The sequence below is a fragment of the Sturnus vulgaris genome, chromosome Z (assembly GCF_052056855.1).
Source record: "Sturnus vulgaris isolate bStuVul1 chromosome Z, bStuVul1.hap1, whole genome shotgun sequence".
Taxonomy (NCBI): domain Eukaryota; kingdom Metazoa; phylum Chordata; class Aves; order Passeriformes; family Sturnidae; genus Sturnus; species Sturnus vulgaris.
This window is the reverse complement of record NC_142283.1, coordinates 53004968-53018625: the sequence shown is the minus strand read 5'-3', so window position 1 is coordinate 53018625 and position 13658 is coordinate 53004968. Positions and strand designations below refer to the sequence as shown.

The following is a 13658-nucleotide window of genomic DNA, read 5'->3' as shown; positions in this document are numbered from 1 at the left end:
TCACTGTATGATTTACAATCGAGCTACACACTGATCTAATGAAACAGTTTATTAAAAAGGAACTTCAATATACATATCTAACTCACCTCTCTACCTACTGAAAAGTCTGTTTAAAGTGGTGCATAATATTTAAGGCTCACTTACAAAGAGTAGGAAGGAGGGGTCTTTTAGTATTAAAACTAGGCTTTGGATTAATTCACAGAAGAGGTATTACTGGTTAGGGTTTTAACAGCTTTCATGCATACTTATTAGAAGCACAGTTCTATAGGATCAAGTAGTTCAATGGGTCCTCTTGTCCGGCAGCCAAAAAGCATCCATGTGTAAACCATATCAGGATGGAACTGTTCAAATCCTATTATCCTACTTCAAAAGCTTTTTTTTCTCCTTTCCTATTTTGTTTTGTTTTGCTTTGTTGGAATCTTATTAAGCGTTTGGCTCCAGCCCACTTGCTCCAAACAGTTGAGAGTCATGTAATCAGTAATTTGATGGGGCAACTTACAAAACTCTGAAGTAGCAGCAGAGTCAGAAGCACCTCCTACAACTCAGTATGTGCAAATAGCTCTCCAAGCCCTTAAAGAACAGGAGGAAGCCTGAAATAATTGTGATAGACTCACCATCCATAAGCACAGAACTAGAATGTTTATGTCTCTCTTTAGAACAGATTTAGAAAATTTTCACATGCACTGCTATTATAAAGAATAGACATTTGACTTACCATAATCCTGAAGCCTTTTAGCAAGATCTACAGCTTCAATGTTTGCTGTTTTTTTGAAAGGTCTTGTATCCAAAATGAATTCATGGGCCACGTAACCTGTAAATGAAAAAGTGAACACTAGGTTTACTTAATAGGAGAACAGTGCAACTACCAAGCCGTCTATTCTGATTGGTTTTGTGGAGAGCATGGCAAAAAGACAAACTCAAATATCCACTTGGGCAGAACGTCAAATCTGAGAAATTATCAAGTAAGAGATATACAGCTCCGTTTTAGAAGACTGGCGTTTTGAGTCCCACATCACATTAAGAAGAGATCTCATTTACAAGATCAGAGCAGAAATGAGTGGTCAAAGTAGCTCCTACAATTTACAAGCTCTCTGAAAAAATAATTGGATTTGTCAATGGCCCAACACCACTTGGGTCTTAGGCTATCTTAAATTAATCAAGATAATCAGTTTTATCTTATGCCAGAGCAAAGCCCAAATCTAGTGTTACAGACAGGTTAAAGGCAAAAGTTGTCTGTATTTATATCCATGCTTCTGGAGAACCTTCCACATTTAACCACATTGTTAAATCCTTCAAAATTTGCAATTTTCATTCATTTTTATTAAAGTACAACTTGCAGGTTTAACCAAGGTGTATGTCATTAAATTTAACATAGATATTTTAGAGATAATATATATTGTACTCAAATGTTCTTCAACGCTGTTCAGCTTAAACAAGCCAAATAAATTCTCTGATAGTTACTCTACTACCGCAATAATTTTTTCATCTCTTCTTCTTTACTTCTGTCCTGTTGCAAGATTGGAGAGCCAATACAGGGAATCAGAATGTACCTAAAATATCATGCATTGCCAAGGGAATTCTATCTCATAGAAGTGAACAAGAAGCAAAAATGGAGGAAACTTGGGGGGACTTTTCTTTGGAGGAAGTGTGCAAGGGGAAGTACAGGTCCAAAAATTACTTTCAGTTCTTTAATTGTTGCATCATTGGTTATGGAGATTTGGAAATCTCAACCTGGTTAGTTTTCCTTTTTCTAATGATCATTAATCTGTCATTAAGTTTCAAGGAGACCAGTCTAATGGTTTACTCTATCTTTGGGCATCATTTTTTCTAATTACAAACAGATACTATTTTTATGCTACTTCTAAGTATCTCAGTTTCATTGCAATACATCCACAGAAGCGTGGCAGGTTATTTCTCTCCTTGTGAACAACATCAAGAGAAATTTTAAATCAGAGGTCACATAGTATTTAAAAAAAACAAAAAAACCCCACTATGTTGCAAGCCAACTTCTACATGAGGCAAAAAAAAGTCAGCTTGGTAGAAGAAAAGAATTGTCCAATACTTGCCTCTTGCTCCTCTGAAAAGGACTTTGTAGTGCTTCTCTAGCCTCTTTGCCATGTAATTTGCATTTAGTATAGCAATCTCAGAAGCATGCTTCAGGCCCTTTGCTCCCATTGTCTGAAAGAAAAATAACATGAAGAAACAGATCTAAATCAGGTCCAACACAAGCCAAGTGTGCTCCTGCATGACAGAGAGCAGCACCTCAATGCACCTGGCCAGCTCTAAGGCAGTCACTCTGCTGTTACACTTTTCCACACAGCACTCATGGAGGAGCACTGGGCATTGACTGAGGGCACCTTTGGTGCACATGGTTTATGAGGGTATCTACTGTGTAAGAGTTTAGCTTGAAGACCACAAGTGGATGACCCAAACCTTTCCTCAAACTGAGAAGACTTGAACTGAATAGCAAATAGTGAGAATACAAACAATGTCAGAAGGCACAGGCTGCTTGTCTCCATCCTACATCCTGTCTGTCCAGAGAACTTTATGTGGGACACTGTAAATAGATGACATGTTGCACTGTGGGAAAACAGCTCCCCTTAAAATTTTCTAATGGATTAAATATTCTGTAATGGGAACCAGTTTAGACTCACAAATTATTTTTACCCGCAGCTGAAAATGAAAATTGCACCAGTTCGTATTTGCTCATTTTGAATTCCAGGAGAGCTGGTTTCCCCAGCAGATGAAGTCTCCATGGTTAGAGTATCAAACTGGCAAGAAAGTATACTTTGAATGACACTGCCCCACCTTTGTCACTGGAAGTGTTAAATGTAGCTCACGAGTCCCAGCATACCCTTCTATCAAATAGAATTTAAATCTGTTGGATAAATATTTCCATACATGTAGCCAAATATTTGCTGTCTTATCACTAAATTACAAGGGATTAACAAATACACAGATCACGGTCAAGCTGTCTCATGTGTAAAACCAAAACTAAATCCAGTTTTCAAACTCAGTAAAATCCTCCGGAATTCAGAATATTGTAAAGTTGAATGTTATGTAGATGTTGAATACAACAATACTGAATCATACAATTAAAAATACTTTGGGGTGAAGAGTAATTACCAAGCAACTTTAAAACATGGTAATTTCAATGTGAGGAAGTGGAAGCCAGACTGCATTTTTCTGCCTCCTGTCTACTTATCTCAAGACCTATTACAGACAGGAGATAGAAGAGTTGTCCTGACATCCCTTCTCGTGGCAACATGGTCCTACCATAAAACAAGTAGGCTTGATGGATATAAATGACCTATGACTGTACTGTAATCACTTCATTTCACTGCATTTCGGTCTATGCAAACATCTTATGAGTTGCTCTTAAAGCTGTTCATGTGGTTCCAGTGGTCACTGGACTTGAAACAGAAGCAGAACCTCAGCTGATACTCCTTATAAAAGTCTACACACCTTGATATACACCCAGGAAATTGGCAATATAGCACTGGAACCCCAAGGTGCAGCACTGACAGTACCCAAAGGACATGCATCCTTATCCAGCTGTGTTTTGATCACAGGGTGGGTAGGCAAGTAGGGAGCCAAGTGCTTCTTCCTAAAACAAAAACATTGATTTTAGAACTGTTCCTGTATTACAATATCTGGACAGTTTCATCATCAGTAGTTTCTCTTCAACTTGCTTCCAAACACAGTCCTCTAGGAAGTCTGATCTATGCCTTCTTCATAAGAAAGTTTATTAACACAACTGGTGCCAGTGGAGCATGGCACTCAGTTTTCAACCTATCACAAGATATTTATGGAGTTATCCAAATAAAAATTATTTTCTTTAAACAAGTAAGATTATCTTCCTTTAAGGAAATATGACTGCTCCATAGGATAGATTCACACAGCTCATGGAGCACTTCTGTGTTCTGGACTACATGCAGTATTATCAACCCTCAAAGTCCATCTCTTGCTCAGGAAACAGATTGCTGAGTGAGGTTTATCACACACACTAGGAGGCCAACATGGAAGGCAGGGTTTGGGGATACACCACCATTCATGAGATCAGCCCATGACTGTGCTGGAGAAGGATTCTTGCAACCAACATAACACCTCTCCTGTCCATGACACTGTACTGAAGTGAACATCCAACCAAGATTCACTAAGGTATATATGTATGTATATATATATATATATATATATATATATATATGTATTTATTTATTTTTAGGGTTTTTTTTAAGGGAAATGCTAATATAGAGATACCCACACTCCAATAGGTCCCATTCCAGGTCCTCCTCCTCCATGGGGAATGCAAAAGGTTTTGTGAAGATTTAAGTGAGAGACATCAGAGCCATAATCTCCAGGACGACACAGACCAACCTGTAAAGGCAATACTCTGTTTCAAAATATTCTTCATATGCCATTTAAAACGTATTACTGAATGCAAGGAGAACAGGTTGAAAAATATGGTGTATGCTTTATGTTTTTCTTTTTACTATGATGCATCATAAGTAAGAACTTGATGCAAATAATATTTGGTTTTAGGAATCCTTAATTACATGTGTAAAGAATGTCTTTGATAAAGGTTAGGCAGACTAAGCCAATTCCAGTGAACAACTCATAAATCTTATTACACATTTCAGGGCAAAATCAAATAGAAGATAATTACTGTCACCATGTAATTTTTATTACTCTTCTTGGAAATCTCACATCTTCCCCCAAACACTGTGGTATCTTGCATGGAAGCTGTGTTATGGTGTGAACTGAGTACTGCTGTGCTGTTTTTATTGCAAGGGCTCCCAGTAGTAGTAAATGTGCCTAGATTCTGTACCTGAGCATTCATATTTGCTCCATCTAAGTAAACCTGGCCTCCATGTTTGTGAATGAGGTCACACACATCTCCAATCTCCTCTTCAAACACACCATTGGTGGAAGGGTATGTGATCATGATGGCTGCCAAGTTCTCCTTGTGCTTGTCCACCTGGTGACAGGGAGGGGACAGAAAAAGGTCACTGAGGCTCCTAAAGCTTCTCAAGAATTTATTTTAAAAGCACAACTAAAGTCAGAGTGTTTTACAGATGGGAAACAAGCCTATCAGCAGATAGTCAAAGTGACAGGTGATATAAGTGATAAGCGGACTATAAGTGATAGTCAACAAAGGATACTGGGTTCCTTCCTTCAGCCATGCCTATGGAAAAAGAGTGATTTCTGAATAAATCAGAATTTTAAATCAGGGAAGAAGGCAGGTATTAAAAGTGTATATGTATATATATATATATATATATATATATATATATATATATATATAATATACACATACGTATATATAATACCTACTTCTGGGATCTTCAGACAACCAAATTAAACATCTGGCCTTCAAGATAATGTGAAAAAATGACCATTACCCCTACCTTCAGCAATACAGTCCTATGACTACTGTAAGTTTGTTGAAATGTGGGAATGTGTCCTGCTAATCCCTTGCATTGCAAGATTCACCTGCAGCCAATATACTTTAAATAAGAGAAGAAAAGTAGTTGCCTAGCAACACCTTCCCCAGCAGAGGTGGACTTGAACTTTGCTAAAAGAAGGCTGAAATGCAGTTTCAAATGCTTCACATTCATGAACACAGCTTGTTCATTTCCAGTACTAGCTTTGGACCAAAAGGGTCTGCTATAAATGAGTGTAGTGTATAGAAAGACTCTTAGAGCAAATCCTGCACCAAAGATCCTCAAATTAAAAGAAATCTCACAAGTGTCACATGGTTAGTGTCTGAGTGAGCAAAAAAAGAAAATTACTTATCCTTTCAAAGCATGTATTCACTATTATTGCTTTATTTTTTCTTGTAGAAAAATATGATTCAGCTGCCAACACTATTTTCTTCCAAGAAGAAGTGTTCCTTGAAAATTAGAGATAATTAAATACTCACCATTGCTTTTAAATGAGAAATATCAATGCTCCCATTTTTATCCACTTCAATTGGCTGAATCTTCATCCCTGCCATTTGTGCACTTGCTGGATTAGTACCATGAGCAGATTTAGGAATAAGACAAACCTTGGAAGGGAAGCAAAACATAGCCTAAAGTATAAGTAGTTAAAAAAATCCTAATGTTTTATGGTCTGCACTCAACTACAATTCATTATCAAAGTTTTGAAAAGAAATCCTGATAGGACCAGCAAATTGCCCCTTTTGCTGAATAATGTAACTAAATTTTTAAAGAAAATCCATTCAGGTATCAGCATTTAAATATTCATTACCAAAGTTTCATTTGCTGCAAAGTCGTATTTAGGGATGCAATTCCAGAATATTATTTCAGATACTCATATTTAAAATTCTTTTGCCTCACTCACTTTTTATAAAACACTAGGGTTTTCTTACAGTTATCAGTCTCCATATGTACAATGACTTGAAAAGAAAAACTGCCTAATTCCAGATTTCACTACAACCTGTTCTGGCTTCCAAAGCATTTTCTTCTGTATTGTATTAAAAAAAAAAAAAAAGTAGACCAAAATATTTTGGCTATAGATGAGAAACTCAGAGCTACTTGCATGCTCTGTACATGTAACTTTAAAACAAAACAAAACAAAAAAGAGAAGCCCTCTAACTAAATAAATGTAGACTCTTGCTAGTCACAGGAAAATGGTGCATGTGTCACGATATTCCCGGACATTTCTTAGGAATTCCACCCTTTCTACAGACAAGTATCAAAAAAACCCCCAAAACAAACCAAAAAAAAAAGAGGCCATTTTCTTCTAGTGTATTTTCTGAGAAACTGCATGATGGGTCGTGCTGAGACAAATGTGAATGCTTCAGAACACCCGAAACACAGGGATCCATCCCAGAGCAGTGCCAGGAAGCACTGTGCCACATCTGTAGCCATTTTATAAAGTGGCTTCAGAGGGCCACCGAGGCCTGCTGGGTACAAACATCACGGGTGACAGGAAAAAGCAGGGATACAGGGATGGGAGCCGTCCGTTCATGTCCGCGCTTTTTTCCCACAAGAGGGCACCCAACCCAAACGCGGCCAGCCATGAGAACCTTGAGCTGCTGGTTTAATTAACTAATTGCTCCAGCCCAGGAGAAAAAAACCCACTTCAGTTGAAAGGCCAACATTTTGTGGGCTTTCTCATTTTCTTATTCCTTTTTACTCTTTCCCAAGACTACCATGATTTTCCTGTGACATTGGGAATCTGTAAAGTGTGAGTAAAGTGCAAGCAGCCCCCAGGTTCTTCTCTGGGTGTTTTCAGAAGGACCCACAGACACTCAGAGAATCCTTGCACAGAATAAGAGAAATGGCAGATGATACATAGACAATCAGAAGACAACTCTCCAAGGAATAAAATTTGAACCTAATTTCACTTCCCAGTGAGTAAAACCACTCACAAAACAGAGTTTGTAACTGTAGAGTGTTTACCTTCTAGTAAGTTTGATGAGGTATGGATGCAACAAAGAAATAAAAAGAGAGGAAGACGACACACATTCAATTTTAGGTGGTTTCCTCACAAAGAGGCTATGGTTTCCAGGAGGCCAGGACAGAGAAGCTTCCATTTTGAAAAGGCAAATGAGTCCCAAAGCCAAGGATAAAATCAGGTTCAAAGGCTGTGTATGCTATTGCACTAAGGACTTCTTTCCTTCTGTTTAAAGCCAGTTCTATGGGTGTGTGAAAGAAGACGACCTAAGTAATCTCAGACTTCCAATAAGTTTTTGATGTGGTCCCAAAGATGTTCCTAAACTTCTAGTAGGTTAAGTGAGAAGTGGATAAGTATTTCATGAATACATGTTAAAGAAAAATAGTAAGTTTTCACTGCATGGAAAGGTCATCCTAATAGAACACTAGAAATATCTGTGCTGGTTCTCTAACATTTAAAATTACTTATAACTGTGCTTATAATGGAGACACACAGAGTGATATGCCAAATAACCTTTTAATACAAACCCTCCAGGTTACTAAAATAACTGATTGCAGAGTTCAGAAAAGAACCCACAGTACTGAGGGACAGCATTCAAAGCAGTGTATGTGTATTGGAGGCAGACAGATCTGAAGTATTGCATGAGAAAACACATCTTAACAACCCACAGCTGTGATCTTTAGCTTCGAACCTACTGCTACTAAAAGATCTCACAGTCTTGGTGGGAAAGAAAGCAACTGCATCAAAAACTAGAAAGGGAATAAGAAAAAAGTAAAAAGAACACAGATGCTTTAAAGATAATCAAAGTTATAAAATGGCTTTTTTGAGAAGGATGGACAAATAACTGGAATCCAGCTAGGAAATGAGGATAGATAAGGATATAATAAATAATATTTATTATTATAAATAAATACATGATATGTCAACTGTGAACATGGAAAAACTGTTCAACATCTTTCAAGAGTGAGAGGGTGTTAGATGAAATTGTAAACATAGCTGAATTTCCTTTCTTCCTTTCCGACTTCCCATGGCTGGCCACATGGCATGTGCAATGGTTGCTTGGGAATTAAAATGCCATAAGCATGACCTTCCCTGCTTTGCTCTCCTTTCCCGAAGCTTCTGTTGTTGAGCATGGCATTAAATGGCATACACATCCCAGTGGTCAGCCAGGGTCAGCTGTCCTGGCTGTGTCTCTCCCAGCACCTCTCTGACACCTAGCCTCCTTTCTGGGAAAGAACAGGGTCAGGACAAGGCAGTGCCACAGAGAGAAAGCCTTGACACTGTGAAAGCACTGTTCACCATTTGCCAAGAGATCCCTGTGCTGTGAACAGTGCTTCCTCCACAATTCATGTGGAGAAAGTTACGTTCATCCTAGGCAGACGCTACACCACCCTTCCAGGGAGTGCCCTGTCCCATTCTCATTGTCTGTAAAAACTTTTGTTACCGAGGATCCAAGTGGGAAGCTGGAGTACTGAAAGCCTATCAGAGGTGACAATACGCAACCCAGTCTCTCTCTAGGTGAGTCCCAGCTCCTGAATCAACCCTCCACTTCCCACCCAACACTCTTCCCCACATGAGCATTGACACTTACGGTTCTGTGACGTTCTCCTTTGGCATTTAAATAAGCTTTGATTGCAGCCAAGCCTGCGTACTCTCCTTGGGCTCCACTGCAGGAAGAACACAAACAGTGTTACACAGCACACAAACCAGGAGGTGCCACCACTCTGCCAAAACTTCAAAACTGTCCAGCCCTAACCCTTATCAATGACTTCAGGCGGGTGTCAGCAAACTGAAAGGAGCGCATTCCATAGATTAAATTACAAATGGACATGCTTAAATTAACAGCTAGATGCAAATTAAAAGAGTAGATGACAAAGGTTATGCTATTTTATGTGTTTATACTATGATAAATCCGTCTGGTGACTGAGTTGATCCACATTTCTGCACCTAGCAGGGGACTCTGTGCTTGCTTACAGAGAGGCAAACTAATATCAAAATGCATAGCAAAGTGTATATAATGAAACATAACATGTCTTTCAGCGACAGCCTAAATGTAGTAAGCTCTTACTGCTCATTTTGTATCAAAACTGCTAATGGGCATAAACAGGCTGCAGCAGTACTCATTAAATGCTGCTTTATTAATTTCAGTGAGCATGCAGATCTTAGGCATTCTTCAGTCAAACCTAGTGCACTAACTAGTAGTTTTACAAATTAAACACCTGGCAGCTCATGCATCTTATTCCTATTCCAAATCATTATTTTCAGTTCATAGCAGAAAATATTAAAAGAATTAAAAAGACCAAATCATTAAACTTCTAGAAGAGATGAGACAAAATAAGATACCATAATTTAAAAAAAACCAACTACTTAGTAATTTTATAATTTTGCATTCAAGGAAACAAAGATTTTAGAAAATTCTTCTGATTTTGTTTTGCACATTTTCTTCAGAGATAAGTTTTTGGAATCACATCTCAAGGTGCAAACACTCATCAAAAAAAGTTCCTACCTATTCGGCTGGAAGGAGATTTTGTCATAGCCTGTAATCTCACATAAGTCCTTCTCTAAATCCTTGAAAAGCTGCTGATACCCTTGAGCTTGATCCAGAGGAACAAAAGGGTGGATGTTGGCAAATTCTCTCCATGTAATAGGCTATAAAAACAAATAAAGCAAACATATAAAGAGATCTGTAACAAAATACTCTACAGACAGCTCTGTTCTGTTGTTAAATTCTGTGAAGGAAAGAAGTTGTCTTGTGGTCAATTAAATATCAGACACCAAGTATGTTGATCTGCTGGAGGATTGGAAAGCTCTACAGAGGGATCTGGACAGGCTGGATTGATGGAGCCAAGGCCAGTCATGTAAGATTCAATAAGGTCTTATGTTAACTGATTTAATGATAACCTTTTAGCTTTTTATTTTGGTATTCAGATTACACATAAAGATTTGGGGTATTATAAAGAGATTACTCCCAAAGCTTAGAAGTAGCTTATAGGGCATTTGCCCTTTTCTTTCTTGCTCCTTTTCTCCCTTCTCTACAGATCACCAAGTTCATGTTGATTTTTAAGCTATGGGATGGTGCAAAAGCCTTGAAGATAAGGGAATAATGTGTATATCTCAAACACTGATGGATAGATAGCTGTGGAGCCAACCAAGGACTGTTAAGAGCACGCTGTGTAAATGAGCAAGAAAAAACAGAATGCAGGCGGAGAAAGAGGTAGAACACGGAGGTAGAACAGCACTTTCCTGGGACAACAATCTTCGCTCTGGCTTCTGGATATAAGCATAACATAGTACAGCACAAGTGCAGCAATGAGGTTGAGAAGAGGGCATCGACCAAAGGTTGATCCGGGGGGGGGCATCAAGATCTCCAAAGACCCCCAAAGCCCTCTGATCCACTTCCAGAAAGGCCCAGAAGAACTGAGCACGGACTATGAATGATAATTAATTTGCACAGAGAACAAGAAACTTACTTCCAGGGTGAGAAAAACTTATCTATAAAAAGGTAGAAGCCTCAGTTCACATGTGCCTAGGACCCTGGACACACCATCAGCTGGATCAACATGGGATACAAGACTGGTGATCTTTCCTTACACCTTTCTTCCACTCTTTCTCTCCTCCTTGCTAACTTCCCCCACTCTCTTCTCTTCAATCTGCCCATTATTTAAAACACACCACCATGGGTTTATGCTAGAAGCTAAGGGACTAATTTAAACCAATTTCCATGACAAGTATATAATTTACTAATAAAGCTCTGTAAGTTTCTTTAGTGCACCCTCTGATTTTGGTAATTCCTTTTTGACCAAAAGTATCTGCAAATCTTGGGTGTTGCCTTCCCTTTAAGAGTGGGATACCACAATTTACTGGCATTTCTGTGCCCTTGGGTCACAACAACCCCAGGCAGAGCTGTAGGCTGGAGGCAGAATGCCTGGAAAGACCTGGGAGTGCTGGTGACAGCAGCTGAACATGAGCCAGCAGTGTCCAGGTGGCCCAGAAGGCCAATGGCATCCTGGCCTGTTCCAGCAATAGTGTGGCCAGCAGGAGCAGGGCAGGGATTGTCCCCCTGTACTTGGCACTGGTGAGGCCACAGCTCAAATCCTGTGTTCAGTTCTGGGCCCCTCACTCCATGAGAGAAATTAAGGTTCTGGAACACGTCCAGACAAAGGCTATGAAGTTGGTAAAGGCTCACTAAGGTGAGCCCAAGGAGTGCTCACAGGATCACGAGTCCCATGAGGAGCAGCTGATGGAGCTGGGGCTGTTTAGGCTGGAGGACGCCCAAGGGGGACATTGTCACTTCTCTACAACTGCCTGAAAGGAGGCATAGCCAGGTGGGGGTTGGTCCCTTCCCAGCAACAGTAAGACTGGATAAATAAGGAAAAATGTATTCACAGACGGAGTTAACAAGCATTTGAACAGCCTCCCTAAAGAACTGCCAAAGTCAGCACCCCTGGAAATGTTTACAAGGTTTGGAGTTCTGGTGATCAGGAATGTGGTTTAGTGATGGACTCAGCAGTGCCTGGTTAACAGCTGGACTTAATCTAAAGAGTGTTTTTTAACATAAATGATTCTATGATTTTCAGTAACCATTTTTAAACATTAGAAACATGCTTAAAAATCCTTAATTTCTCCTACTATTTAGTTTCAAGTACCCTTACACAGAGCTGTGGGATCACAAGGTAAACAGAGGTAAGTTGTCTGGAATAGTGTTAGTTTTACTTAGAGGTAATATACAAGACATAAAATAGTGAAGGGAGAGAGAGAAAGCAGTGAAAGAAAGGGGACATAGGAAACTAGTGAAAGATGAAAGAAGACAACAGGAAGAGAGCAAAGGAAGCTCATTCCAAGTCAAAAAGTCATTAGGTAATCAAACAGCCTAGCTAAAGCTCTGGCTGATTTGCTATCAGCTAGAAAAATGAAGATATCTGGGGACTCTTCAGCTGGGAAAAAGGGAATTATCCTAAAACATTGGAACTGAAAAAGAAGCATGAATTGTCAGTCCCACCTGACTCTTTTCACATTTCTGAGGATTTAAGATCTGTAAAGCAGGCAGAAGTTAGGTAATACATTGCTTGAGCGAACAGGACTTTGATACCTAATCCCAAAAATAATTTTCATAATTTTTTTCAAAACAGAGTCTTCAAGACCACACACTCTCCTACACTTCTTGCAGTCCTACTTGTGCTTTTCAGAACTTTTTCTTACTGGAAAAGGGAGAAGGTGACTTTAGCTATGCCTGAAACTGCCTCCTCAGCTGGAGTATTAGACCAAGAGCAGCCTTTACTTCTCTAGAATGACACTGGGTAGACAGTTTATTCACGTGGATATCAAGTGAGACAATATAATTGCAACTTACTGTGAGTTCGGCTGAACTATTGAGTTTCATTGTGCAGGACCCCTAAAAATACAAACACAGTATTTACTGAAATACATAAATATGTAAGTAAGTGCATAATTTTTTGTCTTTTCTTTTTGGTAAATACCTACCAAGGGAATCATGCTGTGAACAAGGGAAATATCTTTGTTTTCTAATCTTTTCATGTACCGTACAATGTTTGTCTCAGAGTGATAGCTGGAGAACACAAAACACAGTGTTAAGGCAAGCAGATTAGCTACACCAGCTGCTACATAGGAAAAGAACACAAAAAATAAGTAAGACCGAGGATAGTTTTTAATATATACTAAATAGCTCTTTCCAAACTGGCACTTTAAGCTTGCTAATAGCAACACAGATTAAAAATGCTTATTATTATCTCAGTAACACTAATAGTAAATACAAGGATACCATGTCCTCAAATAGCAGGCTGTACAACACAGCAGATTAATGGAAAAACATATTCCCTCAGTGGTTATGAGTATGCTCATTTATAATCAGAGAGATAAAAAAACTAAAAAGGCTACTAAATCTTATTTTAGAGTAACAAGTCACTGTATGAATCTAGGTACAAAACTGTCCTCAACTGACTCCACTGCTAGTTTTGAAAGGAGATATTTCAGATTTCCTAAAAATAGCAAACACACATTCACAAACCTGTTGAAAACTTGGTGTGTCAAGAATTTGGAAGTTCTCTTAAATGGGGTGCTTAGGATGCCTTTGGTTTCCTCACCCATGCCCTCAGCAATTAGTTCCTTCGACAAAAAGAAATACAGTCAAATATTTTCATGGAAACGTCTTTTTTTCGTAGTCAACTGCCATTAGAACTAGCTTATGCTACCAGTTTACCCCAGGATTTGGTCAGCTTACTTTTAAGGTAAAACTC

At 38.9% G+C, this 13658-nt stretch overlaps 1 protein-coding gene across 1 annotated transcript in view; it reads right to left on the bottom strand.

The window, feature by feature from the left end:
* The window catches only part of GLDC (glycine decarboxylase), a 37077-nt gene that overhangs the window by 2723 nt on the left and 20696 nt on the right, over window positions 1-13658 (bottom strand). The window contains exons 12-22 of the mRNA XM_014875950.2: window positions 13430-13527; window positions 12886-12970; window positions 12755-12796; window positions 9911-10053; window positions 8996-9071; window positions 5924-6049; window positions 4829-4978; window positions 4265-4377; window positions 3466-3607; window positions 2067-2178; window positions 716-811 (exon numbers count right to left, since the gene is read on the bottom strand). Coding sequence (XP_014731436.1) covers window positions 716-811; window positions 2067-2178; window positions 3466-3607; window positions 4265-4377; window positions 4829-4978; window positions 5924-6049; window positions 8996-9071; window positions 9911-10053; window positions 12755-12796; window positions 12886-12970; window positions 13430-13527 — 1183 coding nt within the window. The remainder of the gene's footprint in view (window positions 1-715; window positions 812-2066; window positions 2179-3465; window positions 3608-4264; window positions 4378-4828; window positions 4979-5923; window positions 6050-8995; window positions 9072-9910; window positions 10054-12754; window positions 12797-12885; window positions 12971-13429; window positions 13528-13658) is intronic.